General features: G+C 41.2%; 3 protein-coding genes across 14 annotated transcripts in view; 1 reads left to right on the top strand and 2 right to left on the bottom strand.

Moving 5' to 3' along the window:
- Positions 1-1,262: 1,262 nt before the first annotated feature.
- On the bottom strand, positions 1,263-8,384 carry LOC114560764 (protein C19orf12 homolog). Of its 2 annotated transcripts, none has more exons than XM_028586386.1 (3): positions 8,040-8,384; positions 5,624-5,799; positions 1,263-3,219 (listed from the first exon to the last, which is right to left on the bottom strand). In XM_028586386.1, exons 2-3 carry the CDS (start codon positions 5,781-5,783, stop codon positions 2,954-2,956), a joined length of 426 nt encoding a protein of 141 aa, XP_028442187.1. In that variant the 5' UTR covers positions 5,784-5,799; positions 8,040-8,384; the 3' UTR covers positions 1,263-2,953. The 2 variants fall into 2 exon arrangements, with proteins under 2 accessions (XP_028442187.1, XP_028442179.1); XM_028586378.1 differs by lacking the exon at positions 8,040-8,384 and adding an exon at positions 7,328-7,636.
- Positions 7,897-19,638, top strand: si:ch211-260e23.9 (tumor protein p53-inducible nuclear protein 2). Its single transcript, XM_028586366.1, has 5 exons — positions 7,897-8,013; positions 8,649-8,779; positions 11,606-11,749; positions 11,887-12,043; positions 18,462-19,638. Exons 3-5 carry the CDS (start codon positions 11,626-11,628, stop codon positions 18,688-18,690), a joined length of 510 nt encoding a protein of 169 aa, XP_028442167.1. The 5' UTR covers positions 7,897-8,013; positions 8,649-8,779; positions 11,606-11,625; the 3' UTR covers positions 18,691-19,638.
- The window catches only part of zgc:162297 (uncharacterized protein F13E9.13, mitochondrial), a 14,084-nt gene continuing 5,843 nt past the window's right edge, over positions 19,627-27,867 (bottom strand). For 10 of the 11 annotated variants that reach the window (XM_028586312.1, XM_028586289.1, XM_028586314.1 and 7 more), the window contains 2 exons: positions 26,680-26,807; positions 19,627-19,945 (listed from right to left, as the gene is read on the bottom strand). In XM_028586312.1, coding sequence (XP_028442113.1) covers positions 19,737-19,945; positions 26,680-26,807 — 337 coding nt within the window. In that variant the 3' untranslated portion in view covers positions 19,627-19,736. The remainder of the gene's footprint in view (positions 19,946-26,679; positions 26,808-27,867) is intronic. The other variant, XM_028586279.1, reaches the window with a different exon arrangement.

Here is a 27,867-nt window from a genome sequence, read left to right as displayed (position 1 = left end):
ACTAAAGACAACTGAGAAAGAAAAGAGATAACAAACTGCAGGTAGTAAAATATGCAGCCGAAAACGGTAATCGAGCAGCAGAAAGAAAGTTTGAAATGAGAGAAACTTGTGAGGGAGACTGGCGAAAACGTTACTCTTACTTCAATGAAGAAAACAAAGAAAGCTAATCGGCTAATCGCGGGCTGAAAGCAAGATGGCCAGAGCTGGAGGAACAAGTTGGGAGGGGCTTGTCAACGGTGCAGTTACGTCTCCACGCCTTTTAATACATCCATGCTCCACGCTCTGGTATCGTGGTTGTTCTGTGTGCTATCGTGTAGTTGAATAACTGTTAATGTGTTACGGTAACATACCGGACACCTACTGTATTCAGCCTGTTGATCTGTGTGCTATCGTGTAGTTGACAGACGAAAAAAAAATCTAAATAAATGCGACTTATGTTTTTTTTTCTCTTCATGACTCATTTTTTGACTGATGCTACTTATACTCCGGAGCGACTTATAGTCCGGAAAATACGGTACTTTTCAGTTTGATATCTTTTACAGTTTTTGTGAAATTTCAGGATTTTTTTTTTTTTTTTCTAATGAGTGTGTATGGGCTGTTTAGAGTGGATGATGTCACAGCTACAGCACAGAGCGTTAAAGAAATATCTTAGTTCCTTCTCTATAAATTGCTCTCACGCCCACAATATCTACTTGTCATACACAATTTATACATCAAAACGTAGGTATTTTTGTCTAGTTTCAGACAATGTTAGTTTTGTGATACACCTTTTACTTTTGGCTGGTTGAGCTTCCAAATGACAACAGTTCAGCACTTTTGTCCATCCACTCTCCTGTATAACATTCTTCACATTTCCAAGCAAAATGCAGAACAAACCACTTTTTTTTTTTTTTTTTTTTAAATCGCTGATATGCCCACATTTCTAAGTTCATCAACATTAATTTTATACCGATACGTTCACAAAGGCCTTGTGGTGCTCAGGATAATGTCATTTGTCTGATAGCAGTTATCGTTTTGCCAGTGTGAGCCTTTTTTTGAGAGCTGTCTGTCTGTCTTCTCTGTTCTATTCTCTTGTTCTGGTCTGTCTGTCTGTCTGTCCTCTGTCCATGATGATATTATTATTATTATTATTATAATAATATTGTACAGCGGTTGTTAGACATTGTTGCTGCAATTCTTGCTTACAGATGTGTTTATTTTTCAAAATGTGCCATAACATTGACTGACAACAATATTAAGCAAATGATTAGTCAAAAACACAATTGCTGAAAAAAAGTGTACTTTATTTGAAGTTCCTAAGGAGATGTATATTAAAACACGCTGATACAGAGTGTGGGAATAAGGAGATCCAGAGGCACGATATTTTACAGAGTTTAAAAAAAAAAAAAAAACAGAGAGGAAATTTGGCGTCTGTTGTACAAAACATAATTTGTGCTAATGTCACCATTTATTCATGATTGAGTAATACAGATAGCTTTTTATTGGGACTGTGATTTCTGTTAAGGCAGTGGTGGATAAGATACTCAGATCTTTTACTGAAGTACTGAAATTAAAATAAACTACCAAAATACTGATAGCTAAAGTACTCTTTCAGAACAATATCTATAATATCACTGGATTATAATTGGCAGTTTATTACTGTGTAAGCATCTCTAATATTACAGCGGATAAAGGATAACGGATCTACTGCTGGGTAGCTTAACATATAATAATAGCTCATAGGGGTGGTACGCTTCATGAAAAAACATCAAAAACCGCTCGGTCCGCTTGTCTCGGTTCGGAACGTGTGTGTGCCGCACGGTTCGACGCATGCGCAATGTGGCCTCGTGCCCATCAGGTGCCCCGTATGTGACCTCAGTGTGTTTCCCTTTCAAGAGAAAGAAGAGGTGTGAACAAGTTACCAACAAAACATACAGCGAAAGACCATGCAAAACATTTCAGGCCGTCCTGCCAACCTGTAAACATTTTAACATCAATGTACGCTGGAACGTTTTTTCACTCTAAAGTCGCTGAAGCGGCTGCAGTTTAGATCCTGTTGGGTCTCTGCAGCAGGCGGTGCTGCTCAGTTCTCCCCGCGACTGGCGCGCGCGCGCGCACGCACACACACACACACACACACACACACACACACACACAGTGGATGCAAGAAAAAACGGAGAGGAGACATATACAGGAGGACCTGACAGCTACAGTCGTTATTGTAAGTGCAATGATAAGTCCAATAAGTACTTTATCAAACCAAATGTGTGTCCCAGCCCAGGATAGGAAATGAACAATGTAAACAGTTTTTATGTTTAACGTATTCTGACTTATTCAAAAGACGGAGCTTTAAGAGTTCCTCTCTTTTTCTTTTAAAGGATACATTTTTGTAAGAGCTACACTGAAGTTGGCAGTTTGATAAATGCAAGTTATTTCAATTGATATTCTGTAATATTTCAATCTTCATGTGCAAAAAAAGGCACATAAGTTCCTGTAGATGGCAATACACATTCTCCTTTTTTTTGCCAAATAAATGAAAAGCTTTTTGAAATCACGACAATGTCTTCCCTCTTGCTGTATCAAAATCTCATCATCCTCAGAGATGGTCTTAACAGAACCGAAAACAGTGACCCTAAAACCGTGATACGAACCGAACCGTGGGTTTTGTGAACCGTACCACCCCTAATAGCTCATAATTTATTAGTTGATTTAAATTTTGTATTTATAATCTGATTCTGCCAAATAAATATATATTGTACTTAATACAGTACTTGAGTAAATGTACATGGTTACATTCCACACTCTGAAAATAGCAAAGGCTAACTTCTCCATTTGCCCCAGTTGAGAAAGTAAAACATCCATGATTCCGTTTTTCCAATGGAGTACAAAAACCTGTCGCAGAGGACTCTGGTTGTGTTTGGCAGGCCTAACCACCCTGAGAAAAAAATATATAAAGTCTGTGTGGAACTACAACTCAGTCTTGATAGCGCACCTCTGCTTTGAGTTCTTGTGTGATGTAGCTGACCAGCGCGGCGGTGACCTGCTGCTGCAGAGTGGCGTTGCCCATCACCAGGGCGATGAGCTGGGCCGCGTCCATCCAGCTCAGGTTCCCCAGGACGGTCTGGATGTGGTCGCAGAGCTTCTGTTGCTGGGCGGGGGGCATCTCCATCAGGATCTGAGGCAGAGGCCGGAACTGGCCGCTGGTCAGCCAGCTGCCCAGCAGACCGCCTACTGCTCCCCCTGGTGGAGACAAAGGGGTCACTTACAGGTTCAGTGGAAATCAAAGGCCATAAGAGTCCACTAGAGTGGCTGCAGCTTTAGGGCCCTGACGCACCAACCCGACGGCCGACCGTCGGCCAAAAAAGGCGGTCGGACCGACCGGTCTGCTCTCCGAGGTCCAAAAAGTGCCTCGGAACACACTGAAGCGGCGCCGTCTTGAGCGTACGTTCTGCGAGAAACGTAATACAAAAAATGAAAAAGTGTTGCTTTTTCCAACATTTTTGTATGCTTTGTTATGCTTTGTCGCATTTTTGTTGACGCCCTACAAAAGTCAACAAAAGAGTTCCTTATCCATCAAAGAATTTAGCAAATCAAGCAAAACAATGATACCTTTTTTTTTTTTTTTTAAAGCAACACTACGTAACTTTTCCCGCTTCAGTCCCCCGATAGGTTGTCTCATTGGAACTACAGCTCGCGCTAAACGTTACATAGTGTTGCTTTAACAACAACAACCTGTTTCACAGCCTGAATATGAAAACTCTCTGCTTCTGGGAGTCTCAGAGTTGGCAAATCTGCCATATTCTGCTCTGAATGTCAGGTAATTGCAGTTTAAAAAACACTTTCCTGTGTTTTTTGGTTTGGTGCACAACTAGGCGGGCCAAAATGTATTGTGAACCCAAATTGATATACGGGCCGGATCTCAATCTGCAACGGGCCTGATTTGGGCCCCTGGCCTTGAGTTTGACACATGTGATGTAGGTGGAGCGTTCAATGCAGTAGGCGGTGAGAAAGTCAACTTAGAAACTGGGGGAAACTGACAGGAAGATGTCTGGCAGACCCAAAGCCACAACAGAATCAGAAGACACGTTTCTGAGAGTCAACAGCTTGCGTGATAGGCGGCTCACAGGACAACAGCTTCAAGCACAGCTTAATAGTGGTCGTAATAAGAAGTCTCAGTTTCAACTGGAAAGAGAAGACTTGGAGCTGCAGGTTTGATAGATCGAGTTGCAGCAAGAAAGCCATTGCTAAGAAGTCAGAATAAGAAAAAAGGAGGCTTGTCTGGGCCAAGAAACATCGTCAATGGACTACTGAAGACTGGAACAAGGTGTTATGGACTGATGAATCAAAATTTGAAATCTTTGGTTCATCACGCAGGATTTTTGTACGCCGTCGAGTAGGCGAAAGGATGGTTCCTCAGTGTGTGACATAAACTGTCAAACATGGAGGAGGAAGCGTGATGGTCTGGGGCTGTTTTGCTGGATCCAGGGTCGGTGATTTGTACAGAGTGAAAGGCACCCTGAACCAAAACGGCTACCACAGCATTTTGCAGCGCCATGCAGTACCCTCTGGTATGCACCTCGTTGGTCATGGGTTCATCCTACAGCAAGATAATGACCCAAAACATAAGTCCAAGCTATGCCAGACGTACCTTAGCAAAAAAGAACAAGATGTTAAGCTTAAAAACATGGAGTGGCCAGCACAGTCACCAGACTTAAACCCCATTGAGCTGGTTTGGGATGAACTGGACAGAAAAGTGAAAGCAAAGCAACCTCCAAGTGCCAAACATTTATGGGAACTTCTGCAACAGAGTTGATACATTGTAGAAAGAATGCCACGAGTGTGTTCAGCTGTTATATCTGCCAAAGGGGGCTACTTTGATGAGTCAAAAATGTAGAATACATTTTGGTTTATAAATTGATTCCACCATTTATTTTTTAACTTCAATTATTTATTTGTTCTATTCTTTCATTTCAGAGTACAATAAGACAATGAACTGCATGAATTTCAATAAAAACCTGGAAAAATTGGGGTGTTCTAAAACTTTTGACCGGTAGTGTAGCACACCTGGTTGAGCGTGCGCCCCATGTACAGAGGCTCAGTCCTTACCGCAGCAGCCGCAGGCTCAATTCCGACCTACTGATCTTTGCTGCATGTCATTCCCCCTCTCTCTCTCCCTTGTCTGTCTTCAGCTGTCCTATCTAATAAAGGCCAAACATTCCCCCAAAAAATAATCTTAAAGAAAAAAAAAAAAAAAAAAAAAAAAAGGCAAAGCTATGGCTGGTATTCTCAGTCATCAGAACAATCCTTATCAGTTCAGAGTCTAAACTGATTGTGTTGTCCCACCAAGAGTCACAAACCCAATAGATTTTTGAATTTACATGATACTAGACAGAGAAAAGCAGCAAATCCCTGTTGACTCATGTTCTACCAATCAATAACTTAACAGTGAATAAGAATGAAGACGTGGTGGTTCTAAGAATTAATATTATTCAAATACCAAAACAGTCTCATCTGTTCTGTAAATAATAGCCTGCTCAGAGTTTTGTATCTTCCTTCAAGGTGTGGAACCCTAGAAACCTCACAGCCCCCAGTCAGCGCAGCCAACTGCAGAGTCTACTTCAGAAATACAAAAGTCAGTTCTTACCAACTGCAATGCCCGGAGGCCCACCGAGCAGCCCGCCTACAAAAGCAGTTCCTCCTGCCACCATGGCTCCTTTGGTGGAGCTTTTCACGGCCACCTTGATCTGATCGTGAGCTGATAATTCACAGCACAGACGCATGACATCATCCATCCGTGGTGCCATCCCTGCGTTGAGACCCCTGGCGTCATAGGAAAGAGAACAGTCAACTCTACTGTGGGTGTCTTACCTAAAACATCCTTAAGCTAGGGCTGGACGATATGGAGAAAATCAGATATGACCAAATACCTCAATATCGATATTGCGGCAATATTCTACGGTTGACAATTGGTGCTCTAACAAAATACCTTCGCACTTAGATTTTAGATAAATAATCGTCAGTTATGTGGACATAATGTCTAAGTGGGGAAAAGACAAGTAATAGAACAGCTAGAACAGTCTGGTAAGTTCAGAAAAGTACATCCCTTTACTGTAATGCAGCCTTTAAAACCAGGAAAAGACAACACTTATGTCGTATCACGATATCCAAAATCTAAGATGTTATTTAGTCTCATATCACGATATCGATATAATATCGATATATTGCCTAGCTCTACTTTAAGCCATGGTTCAGATCAGAGGAAGACCACATTTTGCCATTTATTTGCAGCACAGAATTCTTTTTTTTTTTTTTGAGTTTTGATACGATTGTTTAGATGGGGTTAGCATGGCAGCATCTACTAAAACACCAAACCTAGTCTAGCCGTGTGTCATTTTGCAATCATATCTAAAAAGAGATTTTGACAAAGGGCCCTCTACAAGACAGGGCCACACTATTAGGAGGTAATGCAAGACCCACATTAGTTCATAATGTTCTTTAGTGGTGCAAATGTAACACAAATCCTGTGACCCTGGGGCTCAGTCCAACAGTCCTGTAACTTTTGGAGTCAAAGAAATTAAGTGTGCCATCACCAGGCAATGCATATATGCTGTATATGATTGTTTTTTTTTCTTTTCTTGGGAGACCCACATCCCTGGGAACTAGAATAATATAACATTAGATGAACGAACCTATAGGCTACATGACTGTCTGTCAGAACACATTTGGTTTCACTTTTACTTGTAAATTCAACGTAACCTAAACAGCACAAAATAACAACAAATACATTATTGAAATGCATCTTCATACATTACAAATGCACAACTGTATTTCAAAACAATAACAACAAATCTGTATTTTAATTATGTAACGCTTTACACACATGCAGGTACACCGAATTACACCGCGGCGGCTGTCAATCAATTCTTAAAATATCTCGGGTCAAATTGTAGGTGGCAACACCCAACATTATTTAATCCAAATTAAAATTACCCCGGTTTCTATATGGAGTTTGGCTTGAGAGTATGGTTAAGTTTGTTCGTTAGTCGAGTAGCTACTGGTCTACACTGACTGGTAGCTATACTGTATAAACTGACATAATATAAACTGTGGGCATAATAAGATATAATGCGTACAATGTTTGTTTTTTTCTTAAAGAGAACGTTTCGACAATAACGAAGACCGTAGGTTAAATCAACACCGCATACACATACCACGTTTAGTTTCTATTTTAATACCGAACAAAACAAGACTTCAAGCACCGAGGGTTTCATTTTTTTTTATCAAAGACAAGAGATGGAAGACAGCTGCCGGTGCCACCAGCCTCCCCTCAAAAAGTACTTAAATTTACCTTCAGTCCTGTCCTAAATGTGCCAAGCAAAGCGGTAGTTTTTGATTTCGCGTGCGTTCGGCTTTTCTCAAACTCTGGATATGACGGGTGGAAGGACCCGGATTGGCAGGATTGGCAGTCGCCCCACTTCCACTTCCTGCTTTCCAGTCTATCAGAGAGTATATAACGTACAATCGAGCCAAGATTATAATTTACAACCAAAGAGAATCTACCGGTATGTCGTAAAGCCACAAACCATATCATTATTTTAGATGAAACATATCGTGTATCCATAGAGTCCTAGCTTCCTATTCCTTCCTATTTTTATTGTGCGCAGTAAAGTCAACACAAACATGAGCTAGAAAAGGGAGAGTCAAAAATTAGTCAATTTAAGGCGGCAGGTTGATCTTTTTATTTGGAGATGACAAACATGAAAACCAAGCTGTGCCATAATGCTGTTAATTAACGCCATGGCTGCTGGCACTGTGGTTGCTTATTGTCTCTGTTCTCTCGGAAAGTTTTATTGTTTTCCCTTTGAAAACGCAACGTATCACGCACTACATGAATAGTATAGGTGAATTATCTGGAACTAGTCTCAGATAAAACTCTTTAAAAACATTATGGAGTTAGCTAGCTTGTTGTTTGGTTGTTTATCCCAAGCTAGCTAACTCCATAATGTAATAGTCCATTCGCTCACGCACAAACCGGTAAGTATAAAATAAGTATAACTTACTAGTTTTCACAGAAGAAATTCTTCCCTGTGCTTTCGGGTGCTGCTGCTTCAAGTGAGCATGTTTGAGTGGTTGTGGGGAACATACATTAGCTTACTTAAGACTCCATTTTTGAAACTTTCTTACTAACGTTCGTCTACGGTAGAAATACCTTTTTGTACATTACGTTGTTTGCAAGTTCGGTTACTGTTCCTATAGAAATATCGTATCTACTGTTTCACTCTGAATTATTTGAGAAGACGGCGTTCACAAATATGAATTTCCGTCCTATTATCTATGCAGAATGAAAAGTAGGTTTGGTTTGTGCACGTATGATGCAGTGACTGACGCACACCCGCTCGCAAAATTACGAATCCCACTATGGCCACGCCAAGACCCGCCCTACGAAGCAGCTCGATTGGTTGGGGTTAGGCATTTCACCTCGAGTGGTTAAGGTTAGGGGATTGGTCAGGGGATAGGACCTGTACATGTAAGCATGGACGCCTGGCCAATAGTAGTGTGTGAACGCTATTGAAGGGCGGGTCTTGGCGTGGCCATAGTGGGATTCGTAATATCGCCACCCGCTCTGCCCACGGTCCCGCCTCATTGGGCGGGGCTTGGTGACGTTTCAGGACGCAGGGAGGACTTGGACTCGCCGATAAACAACTTTGAGATCAAAACAATCTCTGAAGAACAGCAAGAGAGCGGGGATCCTTTCTGTACAACGACCACACCCGAAGACAAACATACTTTATTTGGTCGGGTAAGTCAAAATGTAACTATGACCACTGAGCAATAGCCTACTGGCCAGTTATGAGCCATTGGATCGCATTTGTCTTTTGTTCTGTAAGAACAATACTCTCTGGGTTATGTGATGTCTTTGGATTGTAATGTATTCTATGCTGTACGGACAAACACCACTCCAAAACCCTTACCTAATGCGAGCAGCTGTCGTTACAAGAAATTAATACACTCGTATCTGAGCCCAGCTGTCATTACAAGAAATGAAGGAACACTTATACAGTACCTGAGCACGCACCCAGCTGTTTTCTGCGGATATCAGGTTATAAAAGTCTTGATGGGGGATTATGTATGTGTTTACAGGGAGGGGTCTGGTGAGATTACATTCTGGGCAAACACTCTGACAAGCAGGCAGGAAGGCATCCAGACACTGGTGTATTTATGGATATGTTTGTCTTAAACAACAACAGCAGACATGTACTAAATCATGGTATAATATGGCCATATAATACATTTTGAGATATTATATACCTGAGGAAACTTAACAGATAAGGAAACAAATTAAGGTCTGTTGTTGTCTGCATGAAAAATATCTTTACGATCAGCAGATATAAGGATTAGATACAGTAAATATTGACCCTTAGTTAAACCTTCACACACTGTATTGGGTAATTTGGGACGAGGTCAATAATCTTATGATCACTTTGTTGACTATACTTTCATTTATTGTGGCCGTAGGATATTTTTTTCAGTGTTAGTGCAATAAGTAATATTAAGAGACAAAAATATGTTTTCCCAAGAATGGCATGGGAACCTGTACCAGGAACTAACACACACAAACAGTGTTGGTATCAATTTCACCAGGGTTTCTGTTTGGACAAAAGGTCAGTCAGCTGCAGTCTGAGGTCATGGAAGAAATCTGAACCAGTAGCACAGAGATTATATAATATTGCTTTCCAGTGTAATTTCAGCCTCTTGTATCATCGTGTTCCCTTAGCCGTTTCAGCTCGGGCACAACACAGCTTCACAACGTCACAACTCAGGCTGCTCAGGTTTCTGAGTTGGCGCAATGGAATCAGCTGTTGTCGTTGATCAAGAGCAGGCATGTGCTATGTGTCCATGGAAGACTTTGGGGGTGTTTCATTGGGACAGCCTCAAGAGGGAGCCACTCGCATTGCTAATTTGCACACACACAAAAAAAAAACAAAAAAACAAGCAGGGAGCAGTTGGAAGAGGTAACTCAGATCAACTCAGTGCTCACTTTGACATTTAAAAATATGGATTCATTTGGTGTCATCAACATTCCAAACTACTTTGCTGTGTCTTTGGTAGGGGTGTAACGATACATCGACCTGGATCGATCATATATATCTAATCAATGATCCACGATCCAATATTATCGATGCAAAGTGAAAATATCGATCATATCGTCTGTAAGATGCCACTTTATTTTTTATTTTATATATATAAATGTATATTTATTAAAAAGAAGAATTTGTTTTTAATTTAAATGTCTAGAAAGGCTCAGTAATAACATTGTCAAATCCTGTTTTTGTCTTTTTTGAGTTGCTATATATGTAACCGTGTTAAATGGGCCTTTGATATCGTCTCATATCGATCGCAGGCCCCTCAATTAAATCAAATTGACATTGTATCTTGACGGACTTTAAGATATCTGCAAATATTGTATCGTTGTCCAAAGAATCAATATAACAGGGTGGCCGCGGGTCCTTAAAAAGTCTTAAATCACTTTTCCTAAAAATAAGGCCTTAAAAAGTATTACATTGTCTTAAATTCAGATTGGATAGGTCTTAAATATGTTTGTGTCATGTCACTGCGAAAATGCGGTGCTCATAAGTTTATGAACCCATGATAAGTTGACTTAAAAAGAGGAATACAAAAATCATCTTTTGGAAATTGATCTTAATTCCTTAATTAAAAAAAAGTAGGAAAAGTCCAACCTTTAAGGACACCAATTTTCTTTGTGAATAAATAATGTATCGTAAATAAATAAATGCCCTTCCTTAAAATACAGGGGGCACAAGTAAGTCCACCCCTATGTTAAATTCCCAGAGAGGCAGGCAGATTTTTATTTCTAAAGGCCAGATATTTCATGGATCCAGGATACTATGCATCCTGATAAAGTTCCCTTGGCCTTTGGAATTAAAATAGCCCCACATCCTCACATACCCTTCACCATACCTAGAGATGGGGGGCTTTCAATAAAATCATCTCTCAATGTAAATCAAACCAGCTATGAGGCTAACTGAAATAAAACCATGCCAATCTCTAGGTAGTGTGAAGGGTATGTGATGATGTGGGGCTATTTTTATGAGCAGCACTGTATACTATTTATACATATTGGCAGGTAAACAGCAGACTCTAATACCATTGTTTTTAATTTATTCATTTTAATTTGTCTTAATTAACGTGTAGTGCCCTATCCATAGTTGTTATTCACTTGAAAAATCAGTAAAGCTTAACTATATGATACACAACATACAAGAGGTTAGTTAATAAATATATTTATGGCACACTTACTTTGAAATGCTGAAGTAGATCCTGGGCAGTTGCATGGTCCATAAACTGCTCCATATAATCTTGACTGGACGTGGTCATTTAACCAATAACGCACATGCAAGTCCAGTTGTTTGCTTTTGGTTGTCTGGTTCAGTGTCTCGTTGAACATAATTACAAACGCACCGCATTCAAGTCTTACATTTTATTTAGAAGTGGTCTTAAAAAGTCTTAAATTTAACTTGTTTATACCTGTAGCCACCCTGTATGATATTGTATCGTGATTAAACGTGGTCTTGCAGTTCACCTGCTTGCTGTTGTTAATTTACAGATTGCAATAGAGGCATAAAGATGATCGGAAAGATTCTTTCTCATCTGCTTGGGAACGCCGGGGAAGACTTTGAGGAGGCAGAGGACACTTACGAGGATCTGATGGAGTTTGAGGAGGGAGGATGGGTGATTGTTAATCTCCCAGGTGAGAAATAAACCCTGCCAGAGGTGCACCAATACTGTACATTCACATCCATACATTTTCAAATGTTGGCTCAGTGAGGGTGCAGCTTAGACTGGGATGAAAACAGATCTGCGTGAACTGGGATGTTGTTTGTACAGAGAGCGGGCTGCTGTCAGCCCCTGAGGTGGATCCCCTGGAGAACCTGCTGATAGAGCACCCCAGCATGTCTGTCTACCAGATGAGCTGCAGGATGAGTGGAGAGGAGGAGGAGGAGGAGGAGCTGGGCTCTGATGAAGATGAAGAGGACACCTCCAGGTTAGTTTCCAACTACACACTCCAGCTCACGCCACATTCGTCTTAAAGGAGAATTCCGGCCGATTTTTACCTGAATCGTGATCGCTATATATCTCAGAGTACCGTCGATAGGATAAAAACCGATCAATAGCAAACTAGAGTTGCGGCAGCTACGTCCAGCGCTCCCAGTTAGCTAAAATGCCAGTTGTCGGGGCATCTTATAAAGAGTGCCTTTGTGCCTCTTAACAGACAAAAATGCAATTAAAATGTCTGTGCAACATGAACCGTACGTGACAACAAGATGCGTTTTCAACTCCGACATTGTGAAGAAACCGTTTAAATTCAAAGTTTGTACTGTCACCTGTCTCGTCTCGACCCAGCCGGTAGTTAGCTCGGCCTGCTAGCCGGGCTAGCAGGCCCGACCGGCATCTTTGCTTCTGCTTTCTCTCCCGTCGGTAAACAGTAGTGTGCAGATGGGAGCGTAATGTGTGAAGAGTGAAGATCGGAGGTGTTCACGAGGGAAGAAGCTTGGAGTAAGAGTAGGGTGACCAGATTTCCGGGAGCTGAAACCGGGACACTTTGCGTCTGACCGTAGTGCTTGTGCACGCACACACGCTTTTTTACGTGAACATGTGCCAGCCGAGGTCAGACATAGACAGTAACTTCATTATTTTGATCATAGGCTCCTCATCTAATAATAAATGTTTTTTTTTTTTTTTTTTTTTTTCGGTATAATTAACAAAATTGCAGCAACAGCCTTTTTCAGTTCAGAATGAGATTTATGTTGAGACTTTTCTAAAAAAGATTTTTGAAGTGTTATTTATTCCAATAACACCAAAAGAATTAAAATGATTGAACATTTTGAGCATTAAACACTTCATTTCCTGCATTCTGGTGAATTTTTATGCACCTATTTCTACCTTTTTCTGAATCAATGTATGCTGCAAATATCGTTATGTAAAGAGAAAAATAGATTACAATCCAAATATAAAAACATAATGGAATATATTGAAGTAAGACTAACAGGCATTAGGTATTGCTTTCAAATATGTATTCTCCTTTGGATGGACTTTTCTAATTATAGCTGAGTCAGCACACATGTAGGCTAGGCATCATTTACTCCTCCCTCCTGTTTTGCTCTTTTGTTGTTAATGTAAGCCTATTAATAAACCCCTGGACTGTAATATTTCAGATGTGTGGTCACCCTAAGTAAGAATAACGTGTGTTGATCTACTGTGGAAGAGAAATGGTTCGCGTTTGTTTGTTTTACCATTTCCTGCAACAACTGAATTCCAACGGGACTTCGGCGCGAGACTAGAGCTAGCCTTCAGTAACGCTATCACTGTTCTAGCTACCGGCCGGGCGCGAGACAGGTGACAGTACAAACTTTGAATTTAAACGGTTTCTTCACAATGTCTGAGTTGAAAACACATCTTGTTGTCACGTAAGGGCCCTGTTCATGTTGCGCAGACATTTTAATTGCATTTGTGTCTGTTAAGAGGCACAAAGGCACTCTTCATAAGATGCCCCGACAACTGGCATTTTAGCTAACTGGGAGCTGCAGCAACTCCAGTTTGCTAGCACCGATTTTGCTCGTTTTTTTTTATCGACAGTACTCGGAGATATATAGCGATCAAGATTTAGGCAAAAATCGGGCGGAATTCTCCTTTAAGGCTGATTTATGGTTCTGCGGAGGCTCCATGCAGAGCTTTCGCCGTAGCCTACGTAGGTGGTCTGAAGTTTATACCTGTGCATAGGTGTGTGCGTTGATCTCTTTAAGAGAATAGCAGGGCCAGCATGTGTGTGTGCGTGGGGAGTGTGTATAGCGAGTGAGAGAGTGACGGCGATTAGTTCCGGAGCGAGTACCGCCTCTAGAGTCTCATAGTGGGAGAAACAAAGTGTCTCCCCTGTTCTTTCTGACCACAGTGGGAAATCTTTAGCAGGAAAAGTTAACCCTCTCCTTGATTTCATGTTGTTTATGGAGAAGGAGAACCAGGAAATGAGTAGGGGGAAATGCAACGCTACCAAGCCACGGCTGAGCGACGTGCGTCACCACAACGTGTAGTTAAATTTTTTTTGAGAGGTGCACGTCAGGCAACGGCGTAGGTTCGGTATCTCCGCGTACCTACGTACGTAGCCAGGGCGTCAATTTAATGCAGGAGCATAAATCAGCCTTTATACATCAATGTCATTCTTCTCTAAAACATGTGAGAGTCCCAAAGTGTCCTGGAACTATTTTATTATGTAAGCTAAGAGGTACAGAGCTTCATTAACCTGCAGTGGCAAAATACAGAGGAGAAAGGAAGGCTGTAGATTGCCTTAACATTGTTGCTTATTTGCAGTGGTAGAAAGAAGCATTCTGCACCTTTAAATGTCTTCCAAGGCTCTGCTCTCAGCTCCAAGTCTGTTGTGGCTCCAAGCTACCCACTATCATGGGTGCCAGCCACTGTCTCTGCTTCTGAATGAATGTGAGTGAATGTCGGTCCTTTTCTTGGCTTCCTCTTCCAGCTGTGTTGCTATTGCTGTTGTTGTGACGCCATCTGTACCGTCCCTTTGTGAGTGCTTTCTGACATGAATAAGATGTGTTCGGTGGAGTGGCTGGTCGTCCACAGTGGCAGCTGTCATGGAAATTGATGTCCACGTGTAAACTCATAGTCGATATATCATCGATAGCACTTTTAGGACTTCTCATCCATGTTGGCGTAAAGAAATAATTTGACATTTTAATAAATATGCGTATTTGCATTCTTTCAGAGAGTTAAAGGGCTATTAAAGAGCACCATTTATACTCCTTTTCAGCGTCATATTTGTACTCTTGGGGCCTACTAGAATAGGTTTACATGCTTTGATAGTCAAAAAACCCAATATGTTTCTCATACTGCCCATTGCTACAGCTCCTCTGTCTGAAACACCTTGCTGAAAAGCCCGGTCTGCTCTGATTGGTCAGCTGGCCCACTCTGTTGTGACTGCCAAATTCAAACAAGCCTAACCTATGGGCAGGACGTAAGTGACTGATTAAGGAATTTCAAACAGGAATATGGATGAGGTGTTTCAGGCAGTTGAGAGAAAGCTCCATTTGGAATGAAATGCTTTTTTTTGGTACTTTATACATCTATTATATACACAATACTATATAAAACACTATATGAAAAAATGGGGAAAATCCAAAAAAGGCATATAATAGGGGCTCTTTGAAAGTATTTTATATGTCTTTTAAATTTGAAGCTTTTGTAGGGAGATGGTTAGCTAGCACAAAGAATGGAAGCAGGTTTGTGGCAATAAAAAGCTAGCCTGATTAGCATCAAGTTGAGGTTTTATGGCGTGAATGCACCCTGCCAAGAAATGACACAAAACCCCTGTAAAACCATATATGCATTTTTTGCTTTTTGGTCAGTGAATGGATTAAACACACAATATAGAACAAGTTAGTGAGCTTTAGAGTTGCTGATAGGTTGATTTTGTTACCTTTAAAACAGAGCCAGGCTAGCTGTTTCCAGTCCTAAGCTAAGCTAACAGTCTTCTGACTTCAGCTTGATATTTAATTGACAGACATGAGGGCTGTATCAATCTTCTCATGTACTGTAACTCTTGGCAAGACTATTCTATACACAACTAATCCTTTTAAAAGGATGAGAAGTCCCTAAGCAGGTTAGGAATGAACTTTCATGCTTAGCTCACAAAACAGGTTTAGGCAACTTGAGTTGTTTTAAGGATGTATTTGGGCTCAGCAACAGACGTCACCGCGCAATGCATTCTGGGACGTAAACAAGAGGACGCCGCCATTATGTGAGGCCGCAGTTACCATAGAGAACAAGAGAACAGTTGGGTGTTATGTGGACGCACGAAGATCTCGATTTCATTCTCTTTGGCGACACCCATAGGTGGAGTTTGACATTCGAGCCAGGGGGGGCAACAAAGAAAAAGAGAGAGAGACCTGGGAACACAGCACGAGCACATATGGACAAAACAAACATGCTAAATAAACATATGTTTATTTTTTAAAGCAGATTTGAAATTACATTGTAACAATTTAACAATTCGCCCTTATGAAATCCAATCGCGGCACGGCTGTGTTGGAGCACAACAGACAGACGGTGGCGGAATAACCCCGACACTTAAATTCAACTAAAATGTAACCGTGAACAATCAGTGTTGGACCTAAAGTGTGTTGAGATGCCCCGCCAAACGCAGAAACCAAGCGCAATCACACCATAAAACGTTAAGACACGTTAAGAAAAAAGATCAGTATTTTGCCGTAATCCAATGACATGAAAAAAAGTAATCCACAGCGATCAGTAGATCCACAAACAGAGTCACGGTGTATCCAGCAAGGCCTATACTACGCGCGTCCCATTCACCAGTCAGCTCCAAACAGGTAAACGAAGGGAACTTCGCCGTTTAAACAAAGTGGAATAAAACGTATAAAAGTCCACATCTACACAAAACGCGCAATCAATTAGTAAGCTGACAGCTAATTTATATACATGGCATTTAGGTAACGTTTATTGCAACATGGGCACGGTAAGATGTCCAGACTAGTGCAACAGTAATTATCGTTTTTCGTGTCCTGTATATGCGTCGACAATGGTCTCAGGTGAGAGCCATTTAGTTGTTTTGTGTTATTTAAAGTATTTAGAAAATATCTGGTTATGCCAGAAGTAATTATTCCACTCATTTTTGAAACCCGTTTCAGCTACCGGGGGGGGTCAGTGCTCCCCCTGCCCCCCCCACAAAGTCCGTGCATGGCGACACCTATGGCAATAAGCGGTAATTGCAGGTGTGCTTTTGGATTTCACTTGCACTTGTTTTTGCAGTTTCATCGTCTGTAGTCATCGCTCTTTGTTGCTATAGTATCCGTTTACTTACAACACTAGCAGAGACTGGAAAACATAAACCCGTACGCTGCTGCAGTGACTTGAAGAGGGAGTCTGTTGCGATAGCTCCGACTACCCTCTGTGGCGGACCAACCACTGCTGCGTGAGGGAAAACTGTCGCTAACCATGCACCGCTTGGGGATTTTCCCCAGGAAATGTCCATGCCACAGACACCCAGTCCGTGAGTATCACAATATAGGATACATGGCTCACGATACTGATAATATAATATCTGCCATAATCAATATACTGTAATGTATTGCTAGACAATCCTATAATGATACATCACGATATCGGCCAAAACGCCCGTGAAAAAGTTAAGAGCAGGTTTTCTCTCTTTATTTACCGTCCAAGTCCAAACTGTAATAAAACAGCACCCTTCTGCAGCACAAGTTCTTCAGTTTGTAAATTAAAATTACAGAACTTATAGAGCCACTATGGGTCCAGACTTTGGACTTTAGGGGAACTCTGCAGGTTTTTTTTAGCTTAATTTACCTTAACTGAACAGCTTCGGAGTCATCGGAATGGTTATATGACTTTTTTTCGAGTTGAATGGTGGTCGTCTTGCTCCCCCCTAGCGCCTGTGAGCGGAAAAACCACCCTTGCGACTTTTGGCCGGCGAGCTACCGGCCTCAGCGTCAGGAAGTATTGCGTGATATCAGGTCTCGCGATGTAACAAATTACTTCACGGCCCTGCAAATACGGCCATTCAGGAACCGGCTAGCAAGGTAGCGATGGAGTTTTTCACACTATCGTCATGGCTCAGCCGGCAAAAAAGAAGCAGAAAGCTAGGAAAGCATTGGCGGAGGAAGAGAGAAAGAGGAAACGGCAGACTGACTGAGCGATGAGTCAGACACGAGTAAACATAGGAGCTTCCAAATATCTATTCCGAAGCTGTAGGGGGAGCTCTATAGAGAAACCTGCGAGAAAACAGGGAAGACATGGCCAAAATTGCATAGCTCCGCTTTAAACGTGGCTGGGGCATCTTGTTATTTTCCTCAAACTGCTGTCTGCCTTCCCGTTGAAAACCTCTTTCTCTTCAGCTAGTAAACTTCTATTCAAGTTTTCCTCCGTGTGTTGAGCGCCACCTCGAGGAGCCATGAAGTAGCCATGCAGGGAGCAGGGAAATCTAGTCAGAGCGCCTCAGTTTATTAATTAACATAGCGATGTTTGGCACCAGCTTATCGATCATTGTATCGCACGAAGAAGAATGACATATTGCCGTATCGATATTTTGGCCCACCCATATTCGTAATACTGGAAATACAAAGGCTTTCATCACTGGACCATAGGCTCAATCACCTATGTGTTGCCTCATAATTAAATGAAAATCTTTAAGCTACTTTCACTGTAATCTCAAGATTTAATTCAAAAGTAACCTCGTGAGAAATGAGGACCATCCAAAAGTGTCTCACATTTGGGCTCTAAAGCTTCAATAGTTTTTGTTCACTAGGATATAAGAGCCAGGACATTCGCTCAGAGCTGCTGTACAGTGATACTTTCTCTCTCTCATATTGTATTTCACCATATATTCCATCATCAACACATCTGTCGTGTCTGTCCAGGCCTGTGGCAGTAAAGCCGCACATATCGTGGCGTCTGGCTGCCTGGGGAATCCCTCTGCCCTGCAACATCCAGCTGCTGGCGGTCCAGAGGGCCAGGGCCCAGGCTGAGCAGAGGAAGCTGAGCCGCAGCGCCCTCCACAGGCACAACCTGGCTAAGGTGCGATTCTCCCCGGCAGAGAAACGCTACGGCCACTTCAAGCAGCCCTGCCAGCGCCTCTACAACTACTGAACGGGAGTGATGGGACTGCGTGTGAGAGGGTGTGTTTCCAGTTGCCTCTACCATAGCTAAGTTGTGCAGCGCAGTGCCTTGACTCTGAATTTACTCAGGTTTTTTTTTTTTTTTTTTGCAATCGTTTCACCTCGCACAGTTAACGCTGTATATCCCAAGGCCAAGCATGTGGGATTCACCTATTCCGGTGCAGTAAAATAATCGAACATCGGACAAATGAACCACACACACACACACACAAGTGTTTATTTTGATTTGAATACAGGCAACCTGTACTGCACCCCTTGCATCTGAAACCCCCGAGAACACTGAATCTCCTGATCTCCTGATCTCCTGATCTCCCTCCTCATGATTGACACGGTCGGTCCCTCAGGTTTGAAAGCATTAACGCACCGTTACTTTCAAATAAAAGCCTTTCGTACATTATGAACAGTTGAGTTGTTTGAGTGATTAGATATTAGTAGGAATAGGGCTTATAGGAAGTTGGAGGTGTGTGAAAGTTATTCTAAAAGTGTTTTTACTGTGCGACACTGATCCAAATCTGAAAACTTCAAACCTGTAGAAAAGATTTGCTTGAAATGAGTGAACTATGATGCAGTTGGATCACGGTGTTATGGCATGTTTTTTTGACTGGTGATGCGGGATTTTATTCAGTATGTTTTATATCCCGTGCCTTAGCTTTAGACGTTTTTGTGACGAGTGTAATAAAAGCTCATTTTTATATCACGGTGACCTATACAGCATTCATGTCAAAAAATAATTACACATCCACTGTTAATGTTTTGTATAGGGTCAACCATTTTGTACTTTTCAGCAAGTTCTCACTTTTTCATGTAAGACACAGATTGTTCATTTCAGACGAGTGTAAATACAGTTCAATATTATGTTTTTCTATTTGCGTGTATTTATAAAATGTACAAAAAAAATAATAAAGTCTTGTTTTCTTAAGGTGGTGGCTGTATGTGTTTTAATGAGGCAGTACAGACAGTCACTAAGCATGTCTAAGGCACTGGTGATGACGACAGGGAAACCTCTCTCTCTCATTTTCAAAGCTTGCGTATCTTTCCCATGAACCTCTTCACTTGCTCCGGGTTGACCGCATTGGCCCAGTGGCCACCCTGCTTGAAATGAGAGCCGATGATCACCCCGTTTGCATCAAGGTAGCGTTCGATGTTGTCATAGGTCACTCCAGAACCTATCAGCACTGGGATTCTCACAGACTGGGAAACGTCTGCAAAAGAAACAGCAGTGGCAACTACAGCTTTTTATAAAAAACACACTGTTTATGGTTACTCAAGTCACACATTGCCAGACCTTCCTCTACAGCGCTGCGGAGGAGGGTCTTAGTTGGGAGAAAAATGTGCTCCTGTTTATTGGCATTTTTTTTAAACTAATCACAATCGTCTTGGCTGGCACTAAACACCGGACGGAACCTTGGTGCCGCTGCAGATTAGCCTCAGGAAGAAACTTGTTTTGCGTAAGTTCAAAAGTCCAACAGAAAACTCCGATTGGACAGATAGTCTAGCTAGCTGTCTGGATTTACCCTGCAGAGATCTGAGGAGCAGTTATCCATAGTCCTCAGAAATCCACCGGAGTTTGGAATTACAACACAAAGAAAGAGGAAGGTAACGGGACATCCGGCCGAAAAGAGGAACATCCGGCGGAATTTCTGGCGGCAACGGAGCAATCCCGGAATTGGAACATATCATGGATATAGACTATTGTTACTCAAATCCATAGGACAAATAAAAAAAAGAAATCAACAATATCTAATAACCAGGGCCACACGGAATCTGCCGACGCAGAAACGTCGGCGAAATTTTCTAAATTAAACAAATTCAAATAAAACTAACACATCTCTCCACCCCAAGCAGAAAAGCAGTCCGCTAAATTCCGCAGATTTTCTTTCTGGATCACTGCTGAAAACGTCTTTTCAGGCATAAAAAAACTTGATATCCTAACCACTGTTAATGAATGTCACCCACAGAGTCGGTGGTGTCGGTGAGAGGAAACTAAACCAAGAGAGGCTGGGATACACCCATTGAACTTTTGACATACAGTAACAGAGGCTAACCTCCACACCGGCATGTTAGCTCGAGTGTCATATAGTCTGACCAGTGTCTGCGTGTTTGTGTTACTGAGATAGAGAGTGCGTGTGCGTGTGTGAGGGAAAGAGATGGGGGGAATTGTGTGTGTGTGTCAGCGCACTTGTGTGTATGAAACCAAGGCTGTGTGCTTGTTTAGCTCCAAGTATTTACAGTCTTGTATGTTGAGTTGGAGACTGCTTTAAACAGGTGTTGCTATTAGACAGGTGTGGTGCTAGATTTCAGACCCACTGGCTCTCAGCAGAGCAGACCTGGGCCACTGATTAAGCCACTAATGGAAGAAGTATTCAAATTCTAGTAGACCACCACACTGTAAAAAAATACTCCCTTACAAGTACAACCGCTGCATTCAATAATTTACTTAAGTAAAAGTGCAGAAGTAGTACCAGCTCATATGCATTTAAGTATTAAAAGTGCAGGTACTCCTAACACTGTGTAAGGGGCCAGTTTTGTAAATGATTACTGGATCACGGTTACCAAATGCATATAACATATAAGCAACATACAAGCATTATTTTAATGTTGTAGCTGGCTGAGGTGGAGATTATTTCAACTCTTTTATATATTGTATCATATAGTTTAAGCTGATCATATGCTTTGCAGGTCAAATTTGATTTTGCAAAGTGAGGTAACAAGTACTGTACAATACTTCCTCTGAAAATGACTGGGGGAAGTATTCAGATAAGTGGAAGAAGCAATACAACAATTCCAAAATACTCAATTACTACTAAATCTTGCATTGAAAATCTTCCTTACGTAAAGGTGCGGAAGTATTGTTCGCCGACTCTTCTGAAAGTATCAAAAGTAAAAGTTGTTTTTATGTTTTCGAATCATGTTTTTGTAAAACCACATTTGTTGTATCATGTAATCTTAATCTCCAAAGTAACTAGAAACTATAGCTATTGGCCAACAACAAGCTGCAAATGTAGACCTATTGTACACCTTATAAAGTTAATGTAACCAACAGTTGCTTATTTACACACCCAGTAGATATGGAGCAACATTAGCATTCATTTGGAGTCCTGTTTTCTGTCAGTGTGATGAATGTACAGTGAGTGCAACGTTCACTCTCCTTTTAGCTCCGTTTTGATCTCCACCAACTTCTAAGAAACACATCGGTCTCTTTAGCAGCTAAATGCTCCACTATGTTCACCTCAGCTAACTGTATCTGTCCGCTGTTTGCTGCTGGGTAGGTAGTGTACAGCTGGTTTATTATCAGAGCTTTTTTTTTTTAAAGCAGCTTCCTGCTGAAACTGTAATGTAACACCATTTTTGGCATGGGCCACACTCCAGGACACATAAGAAATTAGGATCAGAAGGACATATGATCAGGGTATCACTACAGGGGAGGGGGACCTCTGCTGGACAGATGGGGCAGTGACTTAAAGGTCCCATGGCATGAAAATTTCAACCGAGCCCTGGGTATCCTGCTCTGCCTTTGAGAAAATGAAAGCTCAGATGAGCTGTTTTGGAATCTGCTTGTTATGAGGTCATAACAAGCAAGGTTACCTCCCCTTTCTCTGCTTTGCCCGCCCAGAGAATTTGGCCAACCCATGTGAGAGAGACATCATGGCTTTCAAACAAGAAAAGTGGCAGTTGGTCAAGGCCACACCCCCATTGCTTTGATGTCCCATTTAGGAAAATTAATGGAAAAAATAGTAGTGGCTCGTTTGAATTACTATCTTGAATATAAATGTCCTTTAAAAAAGTATCAGACAGGGTTCAGAAAAGGTAAATCAACTACTGACGCTTTAGTTAAGCTCAGCAATGAAATAGAGAAGACTCTAGTTATGAAAGAGGTCATGGTGGCAGTGTTTTTAGATATTGAAAAAGCGTATGACACTATGTGGAGCGAGGGACTATTAATTAAATTAGATATAATGGGAATCAGTGGGAGAATGTATAACTATATATTAGACTTTCTGTCACAACGTACAATTAGGGTCAGAGTTGGTAAAGACATAAGTGAAGTTTACGGTTGACAGCGGAATTCCGCAAGGAAGTGCTATTAGTCCCGTATTATTCAATATTATGGTAAATGACATATTTGAAAGCTTAGGGGAAAGGAATGAAGGGTTGCTGTATGCAGATGATGCAGTAATATGGAAACGGGGACGCAATATATCATACATAACAAGAGCTGTTCAAAGGGATATACAGGCAATAGAACAATGGGGTATTGATTGGGGATTTAAGTTTTCCATACATAAAACTAAGATTATGTTCTTTACCAGAAAGAAGGTCCCAGAAAGGTATACAGTTATGTTGTACAATCAATCAATTGAAAGAGAGAAGAAAAAAAAGAAAAATTTAAATATTTGGGGATGTGGTTGGATGAACGTCTTACATGGAAACATCATATAGACCATATTGAAACAAAATGTAAAAAGGTTCTAAATCTAATAAGGATGATAACTGGACAGTGTTGGGGAGCAGATAAACAGTCTTTGATGTATATATATAAAGCTTTAATAAGATCTACCATAGACTATGGATGTATAGTTTATAGTTCAGCATGCAAAACTTCTTTAAGGAAAATTGAGAGGATTCAATTTAAAGCTATAAGACTTGCTTTAGGAGCTATAAAAACAACCCCTACATGTGCTTTATTAGTAGAATCGGAGGAATCTCCTCTTAGTTTGAGGTATGATAAATTGTCTTTGACATACTGGGTTAGGTTGCTGGGAAGTATTAATAATCCAGCAAATTCAGTTCTTAATGTTTGCTGGGAATATCAAACAACATCACAAGGGTTTGGGTGGAACATCAAGAGTATAGCAGAACAGTATGGAATTAAAGATTTGAAATTTAGTCCTTCACTGGTTCTAAGTGCTATTCCCCCATGGATTCTTCCATCACCAGAGGTTAATAGTGAACTGTTGGAAGGAAAGAGAGAGTATCCAAATGAACAAAGTTTTGCAGCATACTGCCAGGGTTATATCAAATCAACATTCTATGGATATGTTAAAATATATACAGATGGATCAAAAGATCCAGAAAATGGTCATTGTGGGATTGGGTTATTTATTCAAGAATTTAATAAAAGAGATGGATATAGGTTAAATAATTTTCTTTCTGTATACTCTATTGAGATGACTGGGATAATAACAGCTCTAAGGTGGATTGAAGAGGTTAAGCCAGTGAAAGCTGTGATCTGTACAGATTCCATGGCAGCTATTCATAGCCTAGATACAGGTCACTCATCAAGAGAAGATTTGATTATAGAAATTAAACATTTACTATTGCATTTTAGGAACCTTGGAATCAATATTCAGTTTTGTTGGGTTCCAGCTCATATAGGTATTACAGGAAACGAAGAGGCTGATAAAATTGCAAAAAAGATGCTGGAAAACAAATATATAGGAATTAATGTTCCACTGGGGAAGGGTGAAGCTAAATCTATAATTAAGTCTGAAAGTATGCAAAGATGGCAAACTGAAGGGGAGGTTAATGCTAAACACTATCATAAATCACAGAAGACTGTGATCGGGAAAAGGGTTACTTCGCTGAGTTTATACAGACGGGAAGAAGTGGTCTATACCAGACTTAGATTAGGTCACACAGGACTGAATGCTACCTTAAAAATAATAGGTTCTGGCAATGGCTTATGCATAGAATGTCAAGACAAAGAAGATGTAGAACATGTACTTTTTGTATGTAAGAAGGATAAAGATAGTAGAATACACTGGCAGGAAATGGACGGAACAAATGCAATACATGATATACTTGAAGAACAGGGTATGACAAGGGAAAGACTTGAAGCTTTATTTGTTTTTCTTCAGAGTACTGGTTTAGTGAAAACAATATAGTTTTTGTTTTTATGTTTTGTTTATTTATTTCTTTTGAATTAATTCAAACCTAGACTCTATGACGTTTCTATGAAGTTCATGGTATACACTCCTGAACAGTTGGTGGCGGTATGATACAAAAGTAGTAATCTGCCATAACAAGAAGAAGAAGAAGAAGAAGGCCACACCCCCACCCTCCACCTTGCCCCTCCCTCTCTCCTCCTCAATAGCTTCAGACACAGAAATGGCACATCCTAAGGAAAGCTCATTGTGGGACTGGCTCTAGTGGCTGTAGTTCTGCACCAAAGCTGAATTTCGGGAAAGAGACTTCAGATACAGTATTAGGGGACCACTAAGGTCTATATAAAAGAGACTTCAGATACAGTATTAGGGGACCACTAAGGTCTATATAAAAGAGACTTCAGATACAGTATTAGGGGACCACTAAGGTCTATATAAAAGAGACTTCAGATACAGTATTAGGGGACCACTAAGGTCTATATAAAAGAGACTTCAGATACAGTATTAGGGGACCACTAAGGCCTATATAAAAGAGACTTCAGATACAGTATTAGGGGACCACTAAGGCCTATATAAAAGAGACTTCAGATACAGTATTAGGGGACCACTAAGGTCTATATAAAAGCATCCAAAGAGCACCATGTCATGGGACCTTTAAAATGACATTTCATAGTATAGAAGGCTGTGATACTTTTCAAATGTTGGGAGTTACTTGCTTTTCTTGGTACTATGTCATTGTTAATTGAATACTTTTAGGTTTTTAGCATATTATAGACTAGGGATGGGAATCACCAGGCACCCCACAATACCATATTATTATGATACTTATGTGACAATGCCATATTAATGCGATCTTAAACATATTGCTATATTCTGAGATGTATTGCAATTTATTACCTTTTTTTCCAACTTCATATCATGTCCCCGAAGGAAAGCTTTGTCAACAACTGTTTTATCCAAAAAATATAAATGTCTCTGTTCTGCTCACTTCATTTGTCCATTTAGTGGACTAAAAAAAGCAGTTGATTTTATTGCTCTAGTACCAAAAAGGTACATTTTCATGTGCCAATTATATGTGACCCGAAAAATTGTCACCCTCTACTTCCAACCCTTTGTTGAACAGAAAGTGCTTGTAGGAGCCACATATTGCATGCTGTTTATGGTCTCATTTATGTTGTTTGTTGATTATTGTGTTGTGCACTTATATTGTAGGTGGTGGGCGTTTTCATGGCGGTTTGAGCGGAAGTGATAACATATTTGTTTGTTTCACCTGTTCCTCTGGTTTTTTTTGGGCTTTGACAGGGTGAGCCTGGGAGCGAACACTTTCTGTTGAACGCCGCACTAACGCAATTAATCCTACTCACAAGGTAACTTGACATTTGGTAACTGCAGTGCTAGTTGTATTTTACGTGTGGAAGAAGAGGAATACATCATTGCAATACAATCTCGAGCTCGTCACAGTGTGTTCATGCATCTCTCAGTGTTTGGTCCCTCGCGGCAGCACTTTGTTTGACTGCTCACGGCCTCAACAGTGCCATCTACTGGGCTCAGAAAATAGACAAAATTCTTCCCAAAGCTTCACTTGGTCATCAGTACCCTGTAGCTCCTGGTTGTGTGCAGTGTAGTCTATATCCACGACGTGTCATATCCGGGGTTGTTCAGATGCTGCCGGAAATTCCGCTGGATGTCCCTCGTTTTCTTCCGCTTTCTTTGTGTTAGCGCTCTAAACTCCGGTGGATTTGTGAGGACTATGGTTAACTGCTCCTCAGACCCTTGCAGGGTAAATCCAGACAGATAGCTAGACTATCTGTCCAATCTGAGTTTTCTGTCGCACGACTAAAACTACTTTTGAACGTACACACAAAACAAGTTCCTTCCCGAGGCTATTTTGCAGAGGCGCCGTTGCTCCTTCCGACGCTTAGCCGTTTTAAAGAAATGCCAATAAACCAGAGCGCGTTTTTCTCTCCCATCTCGGAATGCTGTGTGGACTGGCCGGACCTTCCACCGCGACGCTGTGGGGGAAGGGTCTGGCAATGCGAGACTATGTGAAGTGTGAAGCGTTTTTGTGGCAGTACCTCTGAGCTCCCGCGGGTCCGCCTGCATTCCGGTGGCTGCTCCTGTGATGATGAGTCCATCCGAGAGGAAGAACTCGGCGGCACGGGCCGTCTCTTCGATGCTCACGTCTGATGTCAGGGCATGGGAGCTGGGAACAAAACACACATACAGAATACATATTATTATATATTATGGTATGTATTTTCATGACAAATGCAATATCCCCTATATTTGTCACAGACCCATTACCCTTAGGATAGGGTTTATAACCTGTATACAGTATAATGTATATAGGGTATATATAGACTCAGTCAGTCCAAAATACGTAGAAGGAAGTGTTTGGACATTGGACATTGGACAGTGGGGAGGGGACTGAGGGGAAAGAAAGGGAGTAAAAATTGCAGCACAGTTCAATTGGAAGTTAAATATCGAAAGGATCCCAAGCTTGTGACTTTCAGAGAGTCCACAGCTGACTTTCAAACGCGGGAAGTTATTGTTATAGGAGGGTACACACCTCAACCATTCCATCAGGCCGCCCCGGGAACTCTCTTACATTTAACAGCATTTTAAAGTAAAAATATATTAATATATAATAATATATAAGCTGTCACTTAAAGGTCCAACGTGTAGGAATTTCTCCCATCTAGCGTTGAGATCATATATCGCAATCAACTCTCTCGCGCAACGCAGTTCAAAGTATGTATTACAGCTACGGTAGCCTTCACGCTTCAAAAAGCCGGTCTCTTGCTCTTTTCAATATCCTTTTTCTTTTTCTGGGCGAAGAAGAGGACTCCTCTTTCTGAAATTTGGATGAAGAATACGTGCGGTCCTCCATGTTTCCTTCTTCAAACTTGCCGGGGCCGGGAAGCTACGATACCCATTAGCAGCATTAGCAGCACCTGGGAGTTTATCATGTGACAGTGAAAAGTGGAGCAGTATGTCCTGTATGTCCCTTACCGGCTAACGTATTTCAAGATGGAGCATGAATATGGAGCATCTACCCCAGTTCATGTGAATGCAAATGTAAAATTTCAAGCCAAAAGGAAAACTTGGAATTGATGGTGGTGGTAAATATTCATGAAAAGGACAAGTTTGTGAACGGGCAACACCGATTTTGATAATCACAACTAAACGCATTACACGCTGGACCTTAAGTCTAAAATTTAACTTTCAGCAGTTTGATAAATATGGACTGGATGATTGCTAAT

This window comes from Perca flavescens, chromosome 1, assembly GCF_004354835.1.
Source record: "Perca flavescens isolate YP-PL-M2 chromosome 1, PFLA_1.0, whole genome shotgun sequence".
Lineage (NCBI taxonomy): Eukaryota > Metazoa > Chordata > Actinopteri > Perciformes > Percidae > Perca > Perca flavescens.
The sequence above is the reverse complement of the archived record's forward strand: the minus strand, read 5'-3'. Positions and strand labels throughout refer to the sequence as shown.